The sequence below is a fragment of the Chanodichthys erythropterus genome, chromosome 21, assembly GCF_024489055.1.
Source record: "Chanodichthys erythropterus isolate Z2021 chromosome 21, ASM2448905v1, whole genome shotgun sequence".
Classification (NCBI taxonomy): domain Eukaryota; kingdom Metazoa; phylum Chordata; class Actinopteri; order Cypriniformes; family Xenocyprididae; genus Chanodichthys; species Chanodichthys erythropterus.
In genome coordinates, this window is record NC_090241.1 from 10,158,374 (window position 1) to 10,174,121 (window position 15,748).

At 37.6% G+C, this 15,748-nt stretch overlaps 1 protein-coding gene across 3 annotated transcripts; it reads right to left on the reverse strand.

Annotated features, from left to right (window-relative positions):
• Nucleotides 1-589: 589 nt before the first annotated feature.
• ppig (peptidylprolyl isomerase G (cyclophilin G)) lies at nucleotides 590-14,991 on the reverse strand. Of its 3 annotated transcripts, none has more exons than XM_067373524.1 (13): nucleotides 14,709-14,991; nucleotides 13,482-13,546; nucleotides 13,302-13,376; nucleotides 12,956-13,063; nucleotides 9,986-10,030; nucleotides 9,820-9,907; nucleotides 9,472-9,501; nucleotides 9,185-9,324; nucleotides 8,351-8,522; nucleotides 5,907-6,116; nucleotides 5,681-5,762; nucleotides 3,279-3,430; nucleotides 590-3,137 (listed from the first exon to the last, which is right to left on the reverse strand). In XM_067373524.1, the coding sequence occupies exons 1-13, from the start codon at nucleotides 14,738-14,740 to the stop codon at nucleotides 2,189-2,191; spliced, it is 2,148 nt and encodes a 715-aa protein (XP_067229625.1). In that variant the 5' UTR covers nucleotides 14,741-14,991; the 3' UTR covers nucleotides 590-2,188. The 3 variants fall into 3 exon arrangements, with proteins under 3 accessions (XP_067229625.1, XP_067229627.1, XP_067229626.1); XM_067373525.1 differs by lacking the exon at nucleotides 14,709-14,991 and adding an exon at nucleotides 14,247-14,366 and having other exon boundaries at nucleotides 591-3,137; XM_067373526.1 differs by lacking the exons at nucleotides 13,302-13,376; nucleotides 13,482-13,546; nucleotides 14,709-14,991 and having other exon boundaries at nucleotides 9,472-9,547; nucleotides 12,956-13,050.
• Nucleotides 14,992-15,748: the final 757 nt, after the last annotated feature.

Genomic DNA, 15,748 nt, shown 5'->3' on the forward strand with positions numbered 1-15,748 from the left:
ATGAATCCATCTAGGGCTTTTTTCTTTTTCGCTTCTTATCGCCAGACAGCAGTTGGATTTTCGCGGAAATAGTTTGTCACAAGTTTTCAGCCAGCAGCAAACTCGAGGTGGGGTGGGGTGGGGTGTGGCGCGCGTGAGTGCGTGCGGGGAATGGCGTGTCGCGGAGTGAGGGCATCTGAACTCGACAAAGCCGACCTGATATAGTATTTTTTTATTTGTTTTATACAGTAAATATATTTGTTTGACAGGGGAAGCTGTGCGCAAACAGGAATATATATTCATTTATTTAAAAAAAAAAAAAAAACACCCCAGAAAAAAGGGCACTTTCTCCCCAGGAAGAAAAAGGGCAGGTGCTCAAGCCCCTTTTTTGTCTATGTGTGCACGTGCCTGGTAACAAGTAATGCAATACTTCTTACAGAGAATAATTAGTACAGTAATCTAATTACACTGTTGAAGATGTAATTAGTAGCTAGAAATTAATTAGTTTTTTAGAGTAACTTACCAACACTGGATATCACCTTACTTCCTCAGTTGATTAATCACAGTACATTAAGACAATTGTTTTGTATTCCAAGTTTTCTGAAATGTTGTTTATATATGGAAATGAGGCACAACACATATATATCATACAACAGATACATGAACACATGATAAAAGACAGGTTCAAAATTCTTGTTTCATTTTGTTGACAAATTAAATATTAAAGGTGCCATAGAACGTTTTTTACAAGATGTTATATAAGTCTAAGGTGTCCCCTGAATGTGTATGTGAAGCTTCAGCTCAAAATACCCTATAGATTTTTTTATTATTAATTTTTTTAACTGCCTATTTTGGGGCATAATTAAATATGAGACGATTTAGGCTGCGGCCCCTTTAAATGCTCACGCTCTCCGCCCACGAAGCTCGCACTTGCCTTTAACAGCATTAACAAAGTTCACACAGCTAATATAACCCTCAAAATTGTTCTTTACAAAGTGTTCGTCATGCAGTATGTCTAATCGCGTAAGTATGGTATTTATTTGCATGTTTACATTTGATTCTGAATGAGTTTGATAGTGCTCTGTGGCTAACGCTAACATTACACACTGTTGGAGAGATTTATAAAGAATTAAGTTGTGTTTGTGCATTATATAGACTGCAAGTGTTTAAAAAATGAAAATAACGACAGTCTTGTCTCCGTGAATACAGTAATAAACGATGGTAACTTTAACCACATTTAACAGTACATTAGCAACATGCTAATGAAACATTTAGAAAGACAATTCACAAATATCACTAAAAATGTTATCATGGATCATGTCAGTTATTATCACTCCATCTGCCAATTTTCCGCTGTTGTCCATGCTTGCTTATCTAGTCTGATGATTCAGCTGTGCACATCCAGACGTCCTGCTTGAACATGAGCTGGTATATGCTAACATTGGGGGCGTACATATTAATGATCCCAACTGTTACGTAACAGTCGGTGTTATGTTAAGATTCGCCTGTTCTTCGGAGGTCTTTTAAACAAATGAGATTTATATAAGGAGGAGGAAAAAATGGAGTTTGAGATTCACTGTATGTCATTTCCATGTACAGAACTTTTGTTATTTAACTATGCCAAGATATATAAAATTAATTCTAGGGCACCTTTAATACATTAAGCTTACTGTACTTGGTTAATTTTAGGAAGAGATTTCAATCAACAAGATCACTGAAAGAGGTTCACAGGTTCAGTATCAATTTTTATTTGTCAAATTCAGCAGAACCTAACATCTCTTTATAAACATAAAGCCCTTACAAAACTCCAAGGTACGCAAACATGTCCCCAACAAACCCCTAAAAAAAACAAAACAAAAAAAAAACAAACAAAAAAAAAAAAACAGCTCAGATCAGACAGAAAATAAAAGATTTAAGCAACCATTTTCACTAAGGAACTCACTAAACGTTTACGCCGAGATATGGGCAAGAAAAAAAACAAACGTCAGATAAAAGCGGGACAAATAACTGATTCATTTGAAACAAATTAGGATTTTACGGTCTGTATTAGTCATTAAAAATATTCCAGGCATTGAGTACCAGGATATGTCCACGATGTTTACATGATGACTAAAATGTCAGTCTCTTTGTATTGTTTGTTGAACAGCAGACCATTGATGCTTGTGTGGGGAAAAGAAAACAAAAAAACTGGATTGGTACATGCAGAGTCTCAATCACTGTCACTGGAAGAGGCGTCCTTTTTCTTTGCATCTTTTCTTGGACTTTTAGATTTGTCCTTTGCCCTCTCTTTTGATTTTGGGCTCTCGCTCCTTTTTCTTTTCTTCCGTTTATCGCCATCACTCTCAGAATCGCTGCTTCCACTGTCGCTCTTTTCTTTCCTCTTCCTACCGCTCTGTCGATCATCTCGCTCTCGGCTTCGCTCTTTCTGGGAAGAGCGTTCTTTGGAGCTCCTGTCTCGTCCTCTGGTTTCTGTGCTCTTCCTCTTGTTTCTGTCTTCTGCATCTCTCCCCCGATCCCGACCTCTGTCTCGTTCTCTGCTCCTCGACCGGCGAGATGATCTTCTGTCCCGGCTGCTGCTGTGACGCCTGTCACGGCCTCTGTCACGCGATTGGCCACGCTGGCCGCGGCCCCTCGACCGGGACCTCCGCGATGCATCACGACCCTTTTCTCTGCTTCTTGATCGGTCACGTCGCTGCTCTCCGTTTTTCTTCTTTTCCACCTCCTTCGATTTCTCCTTTTCATTTCCATCCAGATGTTGTTTGGTCCTTTCTTTGCTTCTGTCTTTTTGTTCGCCTTCCTTCTCTCGCTCTTTGGCATCTTTGTCTTTCTCTTTCCTGTCCTTGCTGCTTGAGCGTCCCCGTTTGTCGTCTGCTTTATCACGCTTTTCCTTCTCTCTCTTCTTTTCTTTGCTCTTGCTCCGGCTACGTGCTTTCTTCTTTTCAGCATCAGCATCTGTCTTTTTACGAGTGTCCCGATCTCTGCTTTTGGAGCGATGTTTGTCCCTCTTCCTATCCCTTCCTTTGGATGGACTGCGTGATTTGTCCCGCTTTATATCTTTCTTTTCTCGTTCAGAGTTCTTTTTTGCTTCTTCTTGTCCTGTAGCTTTGTTTTCACTGGCTGTCTCAGTGGCTTCTGCCTTTTCCTCTGACATATCTCCTCTAAAATTAAATACACAAACAATTTCAAGCAAGACTAATAAATTATTACAACAACAACAACTTCTGATTAAATAAGTTTAAAATTCCTCATTACATGAATCCTGACCACAATATTTGCATGTACTGTAAAATTGGGCATACTTGTCCCCTTTGATCCATCGGTCCTGGGTGGCAGCTGTGTTGGTTTTAGCTTTCTGTGTTCTTTGCATTTCCTGCCTCCAGTGTGGAGGAGTCTCACTGCGCCGAAACCGATCCCATGATCGTGAGCGAGATCGAGATGGTGTCCGATAGCGCTAAAAATGGACAGAAGAGATAGTCAAAACTAAAATAAAATTAAGTTTAGTTTTTCTTTCCTCACTACAACCAAAAAGAAAACATTTAACAGGGTTTATGCAGGTTTCAGTAAGTCAAATTTAAGACCTTTTTAAGACATTTTAAGACCATAAAGACTGAAATTTAAGACCTACACGACGCATTACCAAAAAATATTAAAATCAAAGAAATTCTGAAAAAATCATTTTATTTCAATGAATTCAGTCATTGAAAAAGCATTTATTTAATTTACAGATAAAGCAATCACATTCGTAACCTTCCGCACACATCAATGTGCCAAATGCCTTAAAAACCTTAGGCCCAAAATGAAAATAGGCTAAAACAAACTTGCCCTCAAATAGAATAGATTTCATCTCATTATTTATTTACATTACAAAACAGCATATTAATAGCCTAATAAAGATTGAACAGGCTACTCCAACCCATGTAACAACCAATGTAGCACACACACACACACACACACACACACCAGATAATCCATTTTAGATAGATAGATACTTACCTCGGGATAATTAGAGTATCTATCTAACATGGATTATCTGATATATGTATGTATGTGTATGTGTGTGTGTGTGTGTGTGTGTGTGTGTGTGTGTGTGTCCCGCACTCTCACATGAACTGTGAGCCCAGGTACCTCGACTAAACTATTTCATTGTTCCAGAACAATGGTCCTGTTGGTCTGATTTTGGCTTTCACTGAACGTTACGACATACGGCCCGGTAAGAGTACGAATCAATTCCCTCTTTATAAACTCCCCCAATCCAAATCTCGCCGTAAGCGATCTTGTTGGGCCCGCAAGAGAACGACTTCGCGATTACTGAATCAGGGAACATCACTTGGAAGAGATCGCTAATCTCACTGTTGCTATTAAATGAGTGGTGTTTGTTTAGTCACCATGTGTAGTATACAAATCACCTCGGCTTTCGATGTGTCAGTCGCTCCAAAAGTACCCCAATGGTTGTTCGACGGAGCTGTGATGCTATTGCGCTAGAGACCGGAGGGACCAGGCATTGAGGACGACGACGGCAGTGGTGAGGCTAATTGGCCGAGTCCGCTGAAGGGATTTTGCGGCTAGCTTGTGTTTCTCCGCTCTGGCGTGTGACTCCAGCGCCTTTACACCGCTTCACACCCAGACTCTCTAACTGACTTTTTTTTTTTTGCAAAGTTTGCAGTGAGCCTCGTACCTGGAGCTGGGTACCACTTGTAACCAACAGCAGAAATCGCTGTGATCTAGCCATGTCTCGTTGAAAGTACACTTTCCCATTTCACCATCCACACGTAGCCGAACTTTAACAAACTCTGAGGAGACGCAGACGTATTTCGCGGGCAGGTATTGCATTTATCACGGGATTTGTAGTTTTATCACCGCGTATACAAACACCAATATACCTCAGAAAGAACTACGACTCGCTACTTTTTTGCTACTTTGTAATAACTTTCAGCAGGTAGCGTTTCTGGAAATGGGTAAAAAAATGTAAGACCTGACTAAATGAAATTTAAGACCTCTGATGAAAATCTGGCCGTTTTTAAGACTTTTTAAGGCCTTAAATTCAAAGTTCAGAATTTTAGACTTTTTAAGACTTTTTAAGACCCCGCGGAAACCCTGATTTAAATGTAAGACAACACAAACTACTTTGAAAGTTTGGGGTCAGTTAAGATTTTTCCTTTTATAAAAGAAATTAATACGTTTATTCAGCAAGGACATATTAAATTAATCAAAAGTGACTGTAAAGACATTTATAATGTTGCAAAAAATTTCGATTTTAAATAATTGTTCTTTTGAACTTTCTATTCATCAGAGAATACTGAAAACATTTTTTTACCAAAGTTTCCTCAAAAATATTGAGCAGCACACAACTGTTTTCAACATTGATAAATGTTTCTCGAGTAACAAATCAGCATATTAGAATGATTTCTGAAGGATCATGTGACAATGAAGACTGGAGTAATGATGCTGAAAATTCAGCTTTGATCACAGGAATAAATTACATTTTAAGATATATTTAAATACAAAACCCTAATATTAAAGTGTAATAATATTACAATATTTTTACTGCATTTACTGGTTTTTACTGCATTTTTGGTCAAATAAATGCAGTCTTGGTGAGCAGAAGAGACTTTTAGCACCCCAAACCCCAAACGTTTGAACAGCTGTGTCTTTACATCTAACTCATAATCTGCCTTTCAATGCAAACCACATTTATTCTCACCCTCGGTCCTCTTCCTTTAATTCTGCGTCCTGACCTGGTCATCACGAGTCTTGTGCGGTTTGGCCGTGAATTCGCCATGGGTCTACAATATAACAAACAAGTTATGAACTGGAGAGGAAAATAATAATGAAAGAATAATAAATAACACAACAAAGATTTCATTAATGTCTGTACAAACTAATGATTTTCCACACCATGACTGGGTGAAAAAAAATACCACATCTACCTGTCTCTTTCCCTCTCTCTCTCCCTGTCCCTGTCTCTTTCTCTCTGTCTCTCTCTCGCAGAGTCCTCCTTCTGCTGTTCTTTCCCCTGCTCCTCCTCTTTGGACTTCTGAGGGCTTCGCCTCATTAGGAAGCGGTTTTCTGGAATGGGCGGGACTTCCTCTGGGCGGATGGTCGACAAAGGTTGGGGATCAGCCTCTTCCTCATCAGACCTACAGAAAACATGTAAAAATTGCATTATGAAGTTGTCAACAGAAGGTGAAAACAGCACTCACTGCATATAATAAAATGAAATGTGCCATATAATTATTGTGGAAATCAAATTTTATATATATTATATATATATATATATATATATATATATATATATATATATATATATATATATATATATATATATATATATATATATATATATATATATATATATATAAAAAAACAAGCATTCAAATTTTTAAAAGAGAAACGAAAACCCACATCTCGTCATGTTGCTGACGTCACAGGTTGTGAGTCCAAACAAACTTACTCAACAGAATTCAGGGGCAAATTTACCTGTCACTTGGTAGAAGCTAGTCAAATAAGGCAAATGCCAACATGGACAGGTTGTGTGACTTATTGCTCCAATCCCTAAAAAACCTAGCAAAAACTAGACAAAGGTAAATGGAAAATACAACCCAGACTACATTAAAGGTGCCCTAGGACTTTTTTTAAAAAGATGTAATATAAGTCTAAGGTGTCCCCTGAATGTGTCTGTGAAATTTCAGCTCAAAATACCCCATAGATTTTTTTTTAATTCATTTTTTTTAACTGCCTATTTTTGGGCATTATTAGAAATGAGCCGATTCAGGGTGTGTGGCCCTTTAAATCCTGTGCTCCACGCCCCAAGAGCTCACGCTTGCCTTAAACGACAAAGTTCAAACAGCTAATATAACCCTCAAAATGGATCTTTACAAAGTGTTCGTCATGCAGCATGTCTAATCGCGCAAGTACAGTGTTTATTTTGATGTTTATGTTGATTCTGAATGAGTTTGAGGCTGTGCTCCGTGGCTAACGCTACACTGTTGGAGAGATTTATAAAGAATGAAGTTGTGTTTATGAATTATACAGACTGCAAGTGTTTTAAAAATGAAAATAGCGACGGCTCTTGTCTCCGTGAATACAGTAAGAAACGATGGTAACTTTAACCACATTTAACAGTACATTAGCAACATGCTAACGAAACATTTAGAAAGACAATTTACAAATATCACAAAAAATATCATGATATCATGGATCATGTCAGTTATTATTGCTCCATCTGCCATTTTTTGCTATTGTCCTTGCTTGCTTACCTAGTCTGATGATTCAGCTGTGCACATCCAGACATTCTGCCCTTGTCTAATGCCTTTCATCCAGACGTTAATACTGGCTGCCCTTGTGTAATGCCTCAATCATGGGCTGGCATATGCAAATATTGGGGGCGTACATATTAATGATCCCGACTGTTACGTAACAGTCAGTGTTATGTTGAGATTCGCCTGTTCTTCTGAGGTCTTTTAAACAAATGAAATTTACATAAGAAGGAGGAAACAATGGAGTTTGAGACTCACTGTATGTCTTTTCCATGTACTGAACTCTTGTTATTGAACTATGCCGAGGTAAATTCAATTTTTGAATCTAGGGCACCTTTAAAGGTGCAAAATGTAAAATTCTGTCCACTAGAGGTCACTAGAGGCCTATTCAAAACAAAGGCGTAGCTTGATGAGGCCAAGTTTGAGCGTGAAAAATTTGGGACATCTGGTCTTCACCTCACAGACGGTGGAAAATAATCAGGACAGGACTCGGGAAGAAATCATGCTCATGGATGCGGTTATTAACGTTACTGTAGTATGAAACAGAGCAGGACTGAGTGTTGTGGGAGCTGAACGAGGCCGTTGGAGCGATTGCACAACATACCGCGAGCAGCGTAACTTTTATAATGCCAGTCGCCAGCGCTGCTTCCGCTTTTCCGGTCATCAGTATGAGGTAACATAGCTCTGTTTATCATATTAGATACTTTTGAGTGTGTTGAAAACATTATAATGTTACTCTGTGCGTTCGCTTGGCGGCTGCTGTGAGACATTGTTGCACACTGATAATATATTAAATGCTGGGTGGCTTGTGTTGATAAATGTCAATTTAATGGAATTAATTTTAAAACATACTGTATGATGGAGAAAATGCTATATTACTGTTACTAAAAATAAAGCTGCATCTGATTTTGCTATGTTAGCTACTTCACAAAATAGCTAACATAGCAAAAAAAAAAAAAAAACTTGCAAACATTTGGGATATTCTAAATACTCAAATGAACAAAATATATAACACTGGCCTAGTGGTTTTTGGACATTTTACTGCAAAATTCTTCCATATTGCACCTTTAAAATACTTTCACTTCACTTTCAACAAGGATAAACATGATTTGTACCCTTTCTTCTCTTTCTTCTTGTGTTTCTGTTCCTTCTTTTTCTTGTGTTCCTTTTTGTGTTTCTTCCGTCGCTTCTTATCCTTCTCCGATTCCTCCGAGCCCGTGGAGCTGCCTGAAGAAGAGTCGTCGTCACTCTCACTGGATGACTGATGCTTCTTCTTTTCTTTCTTTGCTGAATGAAAGGAGTTGAAACAATACTTTCAAACACACTTTCTCATAAATTGACTGGGGGAAAAAAATTGCGATGCTTCAATTAAACCAAGATTAAATTAGTGTGGTGTCCAAAAGTGTGGTGTCCACTATTAACCGTTTGCAATTCAGATTCAGTATTTTTGGACTGCCGAGCATAATTTTAGTTCATACAAGTTTACAGGAATGGATATAAAACTTTCTATATGAATGAATAATTAAAGTCAAGCCCCTTGAATAACACGTTAGTGACCGTGAAAGTAAATATTGACGTCCATAACACTGGACAGTCTAATCGCAATTGATGTTATTTAATAAATGAGCAATCAAGGTGCAAGCTCATCTGTCAAATCCTCATTAACTAACAGTGGTTTATTTTTGTGTGTAGAATACAGTACAAACTAATGAGATGGAAAAACAGCAGCTGGATCTAAATCATGTCATAGGCCAAATTTTTTTTTTTTTTATTGCAAGTACGCAATAAAAGAATATAAGGTCAGTGAGCAATGAGCATACTTGTGTTTGGTAATGAATTGCATGCCAACATATTCAGAAATGCAATAACACATGATGTTGATCTTGTGTAGCTAGAAGCTAATAACAAAAACCATCTTAAACATGAGGAGAGAAAATATGCAATATCACCTTTAGATTTTGGAACAAGTTCCCCACAGTTGAGCACTTTGACCTCGGCATAGGGTCGGCTGTTGGTATCAGTCTTCTGACTCTCGATCATCCGGATCACCTCCTGGCCGGAGATCACCTGACCAAACACCACATGAATGCTGGTGAGGGAAAAAGCAACAAAATCATTAAAATATACTTGAATTTATGTTACCTAGCAGTTGGTTTATCAAATATTACTAGTTGGTACTGCATTGGCAAACACGAATCTATATTCCTTAATAGATCACGTTATGCTACACACTTACCCGTCCAAGTGAGGAGTTGGTTTTGTAGTTCTATGGTCAGGGACACAAAACAGTGAGGCAGAATGTAAATACAAATCTAACGAACACAAAAACAGTGATTAATGCACATCATAAATCAATCTGGGTCATTATCATCCGCAGTTTATAACTCGTTCAAGACCAGACCAATGCACTGAGGACATATACATTTATTTGAGTCGCTTTGGAGAAAAGCGTCTGCTAAATGACTAAATGTAAATGTTATTCTACATCAAGGCTGCAAAAAAAAGAACACGACAGTTGCAGATTATCATCCATTATCCAAGAGGACAGTAGGGACGCCTGAAGAAGCCTGTATGTTGGACTCACATAAAGAACTGTGAGCCATTGGTGTCTTTCCCTCTGTTTGCCATTGACAGCAGGAACTCCTTGGTATGTTTCATTGAGAAGCTTTCATCTAGAAAAAGAAAAGTGGCAAAATATTGAAACCAGCATTGTTAGTAAAAGTAAAATCTTACGGAAAAAGGAGACTCACCTTCAAAGAATCCTCCATATATAGATTCTCCACCTCTGCCATTCCCTGTTAAGGCAAACACTTTTGTCAAATGTCTCCACACACAGGCAGGGCTCAACGCTAAGGATTTTTTCTACTGGCCCGATTGGGTAAGTGGTTCAAATTTTTACTTGCCCCGCCAAAATTTTCACCGGCCCCACAACAAAAAATTAAGTAAAAGAAAAGAAAATGGCCCTATAAAATAAGCCTAGTTATTGTTTTTGATACATGTAACCTTAATAAATAGGGTTATGACACCAAAAGCTACTAGATTAACTCACTTAAATTTTAAATATTGTTAGACAAATAAACAGTAAGTAATAAAATAGTTACAAATATGAGTAATAGCAAAAATAGATACAACAGAACAAACAAATAAATAAACAGTGCTTTTCAAGTTTTTCATGTAGGTTTAAACAGGAGATTTTCAGGTACAGAAACTGTAATCTAATGTATAACTAGGGCTGGGCGATATATCGCATGCGATTGTCACGCGCTTTTCGTCAGTAAAGCCGGTTCCCTGATTACAGCAAAATCGCCATCACCTGCTTTCAAATGGAGCGGCATTTAATAGACAGAGCCGTAGATCACTGACAAGCCACGCAATAACGCGTTCATATCGCAGAAAGCAGGTAATGGCGATTTCACGGTAATCAGGGAACCGGCTTTACTGACGAAATACGCGTGACAATCGCATGCGATATATCGCCCAGCCCTATGTATAACTATAGAATAGATTAAACTTAATTAAAGTGAATCAGTCAGGAGCAGTTACAGATGCATAAATAATGTTTTGAAATGCTGAAAATATAAAACATTAAATACTGTTATTTGAAATTATTAAAAAAATGAGAAGACACTTTAAACGTGAAATTAAACCTGCCAGTAGGTGGCAGCGAATGTCACAGATTCAACAGATTCATTCAAGCGGCTGATTCATCAACAGAAAGTGTTGCTCAGAGATGCAAAACAATGCTGTGGACCATTTTCATTGGCGAAAGAGTGAAACAGGCGATTTGGTTTCTAAAATGTTCATTAGACTGTATGCTGTGTAAAATCAGTATAACATCTGTAATCATGCTGATATTTGGACAAAAAGCGCTCATTGTTTAATATTGGTTAACTATGTTAAATTGTATAAATATGAAAGATATACAGGGTCATTTCTGTCCCTCATCTAAAGGCATTTTAGTAGACTAAATCACGCAGTGAAATCGTACATCTTAATCGTAAAATCGTAAATCTTAATATGCACGCGCACTAGTCTAACCTACTAGACTACACCACGTAGTGCATTCGTGCACTCAATGGGTGCGTTTGTGTTTGTTTTTTGTAAAGCGAGGGACATGCTCGATAATTTCAGATCGTTAAACCAACATTTCCGATATCATAGACCAGGGGTACTCAACAGGCGGCCCGCGGGCCGCATCCGGCCCGTCAGCATTAAATTTGTGGCCCGCATCATGCTACATATAAATGTATATTTATTATAATTTGCGTCTAAAATTAGCGTGAATATTACTTCGTTTTTTTACACGTACACAAGGTTAGGCGTACAGTGCGCGTGACGCTGTAATCATCAGCAGAGAACGCGTATAGTGTACGCGCGCAGCACAGTTTTTCTAACTGCAAAGAACAATAAACTGAAGGCACTTTGCACGCACGCATTGAATAGTTTTTGCACTAATTTAGTTTGTCCACAAGGTGTCAGCACTGAAACGGGCTGTTGTTTCAGTCTGAAAAGAAACGGATAAGACGGAACAAGAGTAACAACAAACACAATAGCCGACCGTGTTGAAGAGCGCTTGTTTGAGGGGATTAAAAGATACCAGCAAGTCTAATTTTAAACAAGTACAAAGACATTTTATTGTAACTATTTGAGCGAAAAACACTAGACAAGCATGAATCTCTCTAGTGCGCATGTGTCGAGCACTTTGTGTTCGTGAACGCCATCAAAGGCTCGAGACTGTGCGCGCAAGTAAAAAACAAAGTAACCTTATTTTTCCATGATGAAATGCAGTTGACATTCCTCAAACTTTGCAGTGTGTAAGTTGCCGAGCATCATGAGAAACAAACCTTTTATTCTTAATGTCAATGTATTATAAACAGAAAGCAAGCAGCGCTCCCATTACAGATCTGTCATCACATCATTGAGCTCACGGAGAATATCTTATTTATCATTTTTACAACGTTGGTTATAGTTAGATAATTCATGAGATTGTGATTGAACATTTAAAAAAAAGAAAAAAAAGATTTTTGGATTCTTACCAAATTAAAAGGTAATAATAATATAAATAATAAAACGTTTATTCTCTGAGTATAAATAGGTGCTATAAAAAGTGTTAAAAAGGTGCAATGGAGTATAAAAAGACTATAAAAAAAAGTGCAATGTTTTCGTCTTACGGACAAACTCTTATCAGCCAGTGAACAACAGCCAGACCTTAAATTTCTTGTGAAAAGAAATGAAATAAGGATGAATAAGGAATGAATAAGGATTTCTTTTCATCAGTTCTTGTTTTTCTTTATGCATTTTTACATTAAGAATACAGCAAGACAAGCTATTAATCATTTTTTTAAATGCCATTTATCATGTTGAGTGACACTTTAAAAAGGACACCATACTATTAAGACTTAGCTAGATGATAAACTAGTAAATAAACAGTAAAACTACAAATATTGTCTTAAGTAGGCCTAAAAAGTCTTACGATCCAAGTTATAACTTGTGGCCCTTCGCGTTTCATTTGGTTGAAATGCGGCCCTCTTGGCCTCTGAACTTGTGTACCCCTGTCATAGACGATACATAACACACACCCATACAGCACTGGCCCGATCGGGCAAGTGACAGTGTTGTCTACTGTCCCAAGCGTCGTTCACACTGGCCCCGGGCAGTCCTTATTGTCGAGCCCTGACAGGATATACATAATTCAACGGAAAAAAGCAAGAGAGTGGTACCTTCACTGAAGTCTCCTCCTTGTATCATAAAGTCCTTCACTATCCTATGGAACAGACTTCCTTTGTAGTGCAAAGGTTTCTGGGTAGTCTTGCCAATTCCTTTCTCACCTGGAAAAGAAACCCCCCACAATGCATAAATATAGACATGGGTGGCGTTTTCCAAAAGTATCATGAGCTAAGTTGATCGTAGACAACATTAGTGGCACTGGCAATGATCAACTTGTGCTCACAAAGCTTTTGGGAAACGCAGCCCAGGACAATGCAAGACTTGATGTAAAACATCTCTCACTGAGAGAGTGATCCATAGATTAAAAACAAGTGTTTTTTGTTTTGTTTTGTTTATTACCTGTGCACAGGCAGCGGAAGTTTTCACACGTCTTGGGACATGCCTCAGAGAAAAGCTCGATGACGACTCGCCCCGCTGTAGAAAGGAAAACCAGGAGGAGAAGAAGATAACAGAGAAATAAATGCCACATTTGCAGACATTGAAGAGCAGCTGTCTTACAAAGCGCATATAGATTCTTACCTGGCACGTTACTGATGCCAATGTCAAAGAAGCAGCGAGGACGCTGCGCCTTCACCCCCATCACGCTGCAAGCACAAAACACAACAAACTCTAGTACAGCAAAAGATTTGTGCTTACAGACTCTATACAACATCAACAACTTGTTTCACCAGTGTAACAACACTCTTACACATCTGTGCATTATGACTTAGCCACGTCTTTGGCAGATTTTGAAAGCTTCACTATAGAATACACTGGTATTTAATATTGCTTAATGTAACACGTCCTCTTCCTACATATCGAGGGTTTTTGCCTACTCTAGCGGATTAATGAAGTTCCTGACCGTAAAAGTCAATTTAAGCAATTTCACTATCAGCAGAATAACACACATTACGGCGGTTAACCTGTCCAAGAGGTCACTTCTACCTGTTGTTTATGATGCTTTTGATATTCAAAATAACTTTTTAAATAAAACAACACTACAACTTTATTTTTCGTCATGTTGCATATTTTCCTAGCCTCACGCCAGTTATGCTAATACACAAGTGAAAACAGCAGCAGCAAACCTAGTGTATCACATTGTTTAAACTGTATAAATATCTAACGAAGACTTGCATAGTGTATAATCAACACTATCTGCTTCCATTAGCAATAGAATCGTAACATTTAACCATTTAATGATTGAATGATTAGCATGCTAACATGCTACATGTGTACATTAGTGCGTCTTTTAATATTTCCATTTCGTTCTTCCCTTTGTACTAGTCAACTCAGAGTATAACTTACATGTTTGATCCAAGTTAAACTAATGCTACTAAAATGAAGACAATATAAACAACATTGACGTTCATTGGCCGTTCTCGTGTCCTCCTCAGCGCGCAGGTCTGTAAAAATGGCGCCGTCACGTGATGACTAGCGGAGCATTCTGGGTAAAAATTTGATCAGCCCTATGGAAGCTTAATGCGGACAAAAATCACATGGGATTAGCAGTTTTGCCAGAGTATAAGTTTTTTGGTTTCGCTTGAATTTTATATATATATATATATATATATATATATATATATATATATATATATATATATATATATATATATATATATATATATATATATATATATATAATAAGTTGTTGAAGTTTGTTTACTTGTTATTCTCATTTGTCACTGAATGTTTTTTTCTTTTTTTTTTCAAAATTCCCACCACTAACATACTAGCATGCAAAAAAGTAATATTTAGTGAAGCACTGACCTTATTTTTAACGTAAGAACGGGCGCAGACATTGTAACTTGAGTGTCGATGCTTCAGGTGTCCTCCGCTTCCACTTTCAGTTCTTTTAGCTGTTTAAAATCAGTCTGTTGTGTTGCATATCATATTATTTTAATTTATTATCATAATAATGAACTCACTGGCTTGTAGTGCAAATAATTTTACAACTTCTTCCAGTTAAATAAATCGTAAGTCTCCGAACATTCATAGAAAACAGCTCACTTCCGCGTTAAAAAAAAGGAGGATATGGTGTGGGCTAGAAGCACAAGCCAAGGTTGTGTGATCATAAACTGTCATTCAGTTTCTCATTAGTATTATTAGTTTTCGCTGTTTCTGATTTTTTTTAACAGAAACAGCGAATGTGAAATGAGTGCATACAGCAACACACACACACACACACACACACACACACACACACACACACACACACACACACACACACACACACACAATCATATTTATCAAAACCAGCAAGTACACACAAACACACACAGACATAAACACACATATTCCCATTCACCCACAGCAAACAACAAAAATATAAAAAAGTTTTTGAGAATTAATTTTATCATCTTATTTTCTCTACATTCTTATTGCATTGCTCTTTGTTACAGCAGCCTATGTGTCATTTTCAAAATCTCCAATGCTGTAGTTCACATATTGTGTTTGAACTTTAGCTGGTTAAAATATGACTACATTTTTGATGCTTCAGCCCTGATGTCTAAGAAATCTAATAAAAAAATGAGTTTGCACAAATCTTTTTTTAGACTCATTTATACATAAAAGAAGAGCAAATATCAAGTGGATATTATTATTATTATTTTTTTGGAACATAATTCAGGTCTGAAGGGGTTAATCTGCTGCTGTAATACTAGTACAGAAGTCGAATAAAAGAATCATCAGTCTGTCATTGGTGTTTTAGTCATTATTTTGAACTCTTTTGTGTTTTGTTTTGCAGTAATTTGCCTGAACCATCAAGTGGATCCTGGAAACAGTATGCCTATATAGAAAAGCTGTTGCAC

Excerpts from the sequence above, each read along its gene's own strand:
- ppig (XM_067373524.1), bottom strand. The coding sequence starts at position 14,740 with ATGTCTGCGCCCGTTCTTACGTTAAAAATAAG. Across the intron at positions 13,377-13,481 it reads TGGCATCAGTAACGTGCCAG|CGGGGCGAGTCGTCATCGAG; the intron begins GTAAGAATCTAT and ends TCCTTTCTACAG. Across the intron at positions 3,138-3,278 it reads CGATGGATCAAAGGGGACAA|AGGAGATATGTCAGAGGAAA; the intron begins GTATGCCCAATT and ends ATTTAATTTTAG.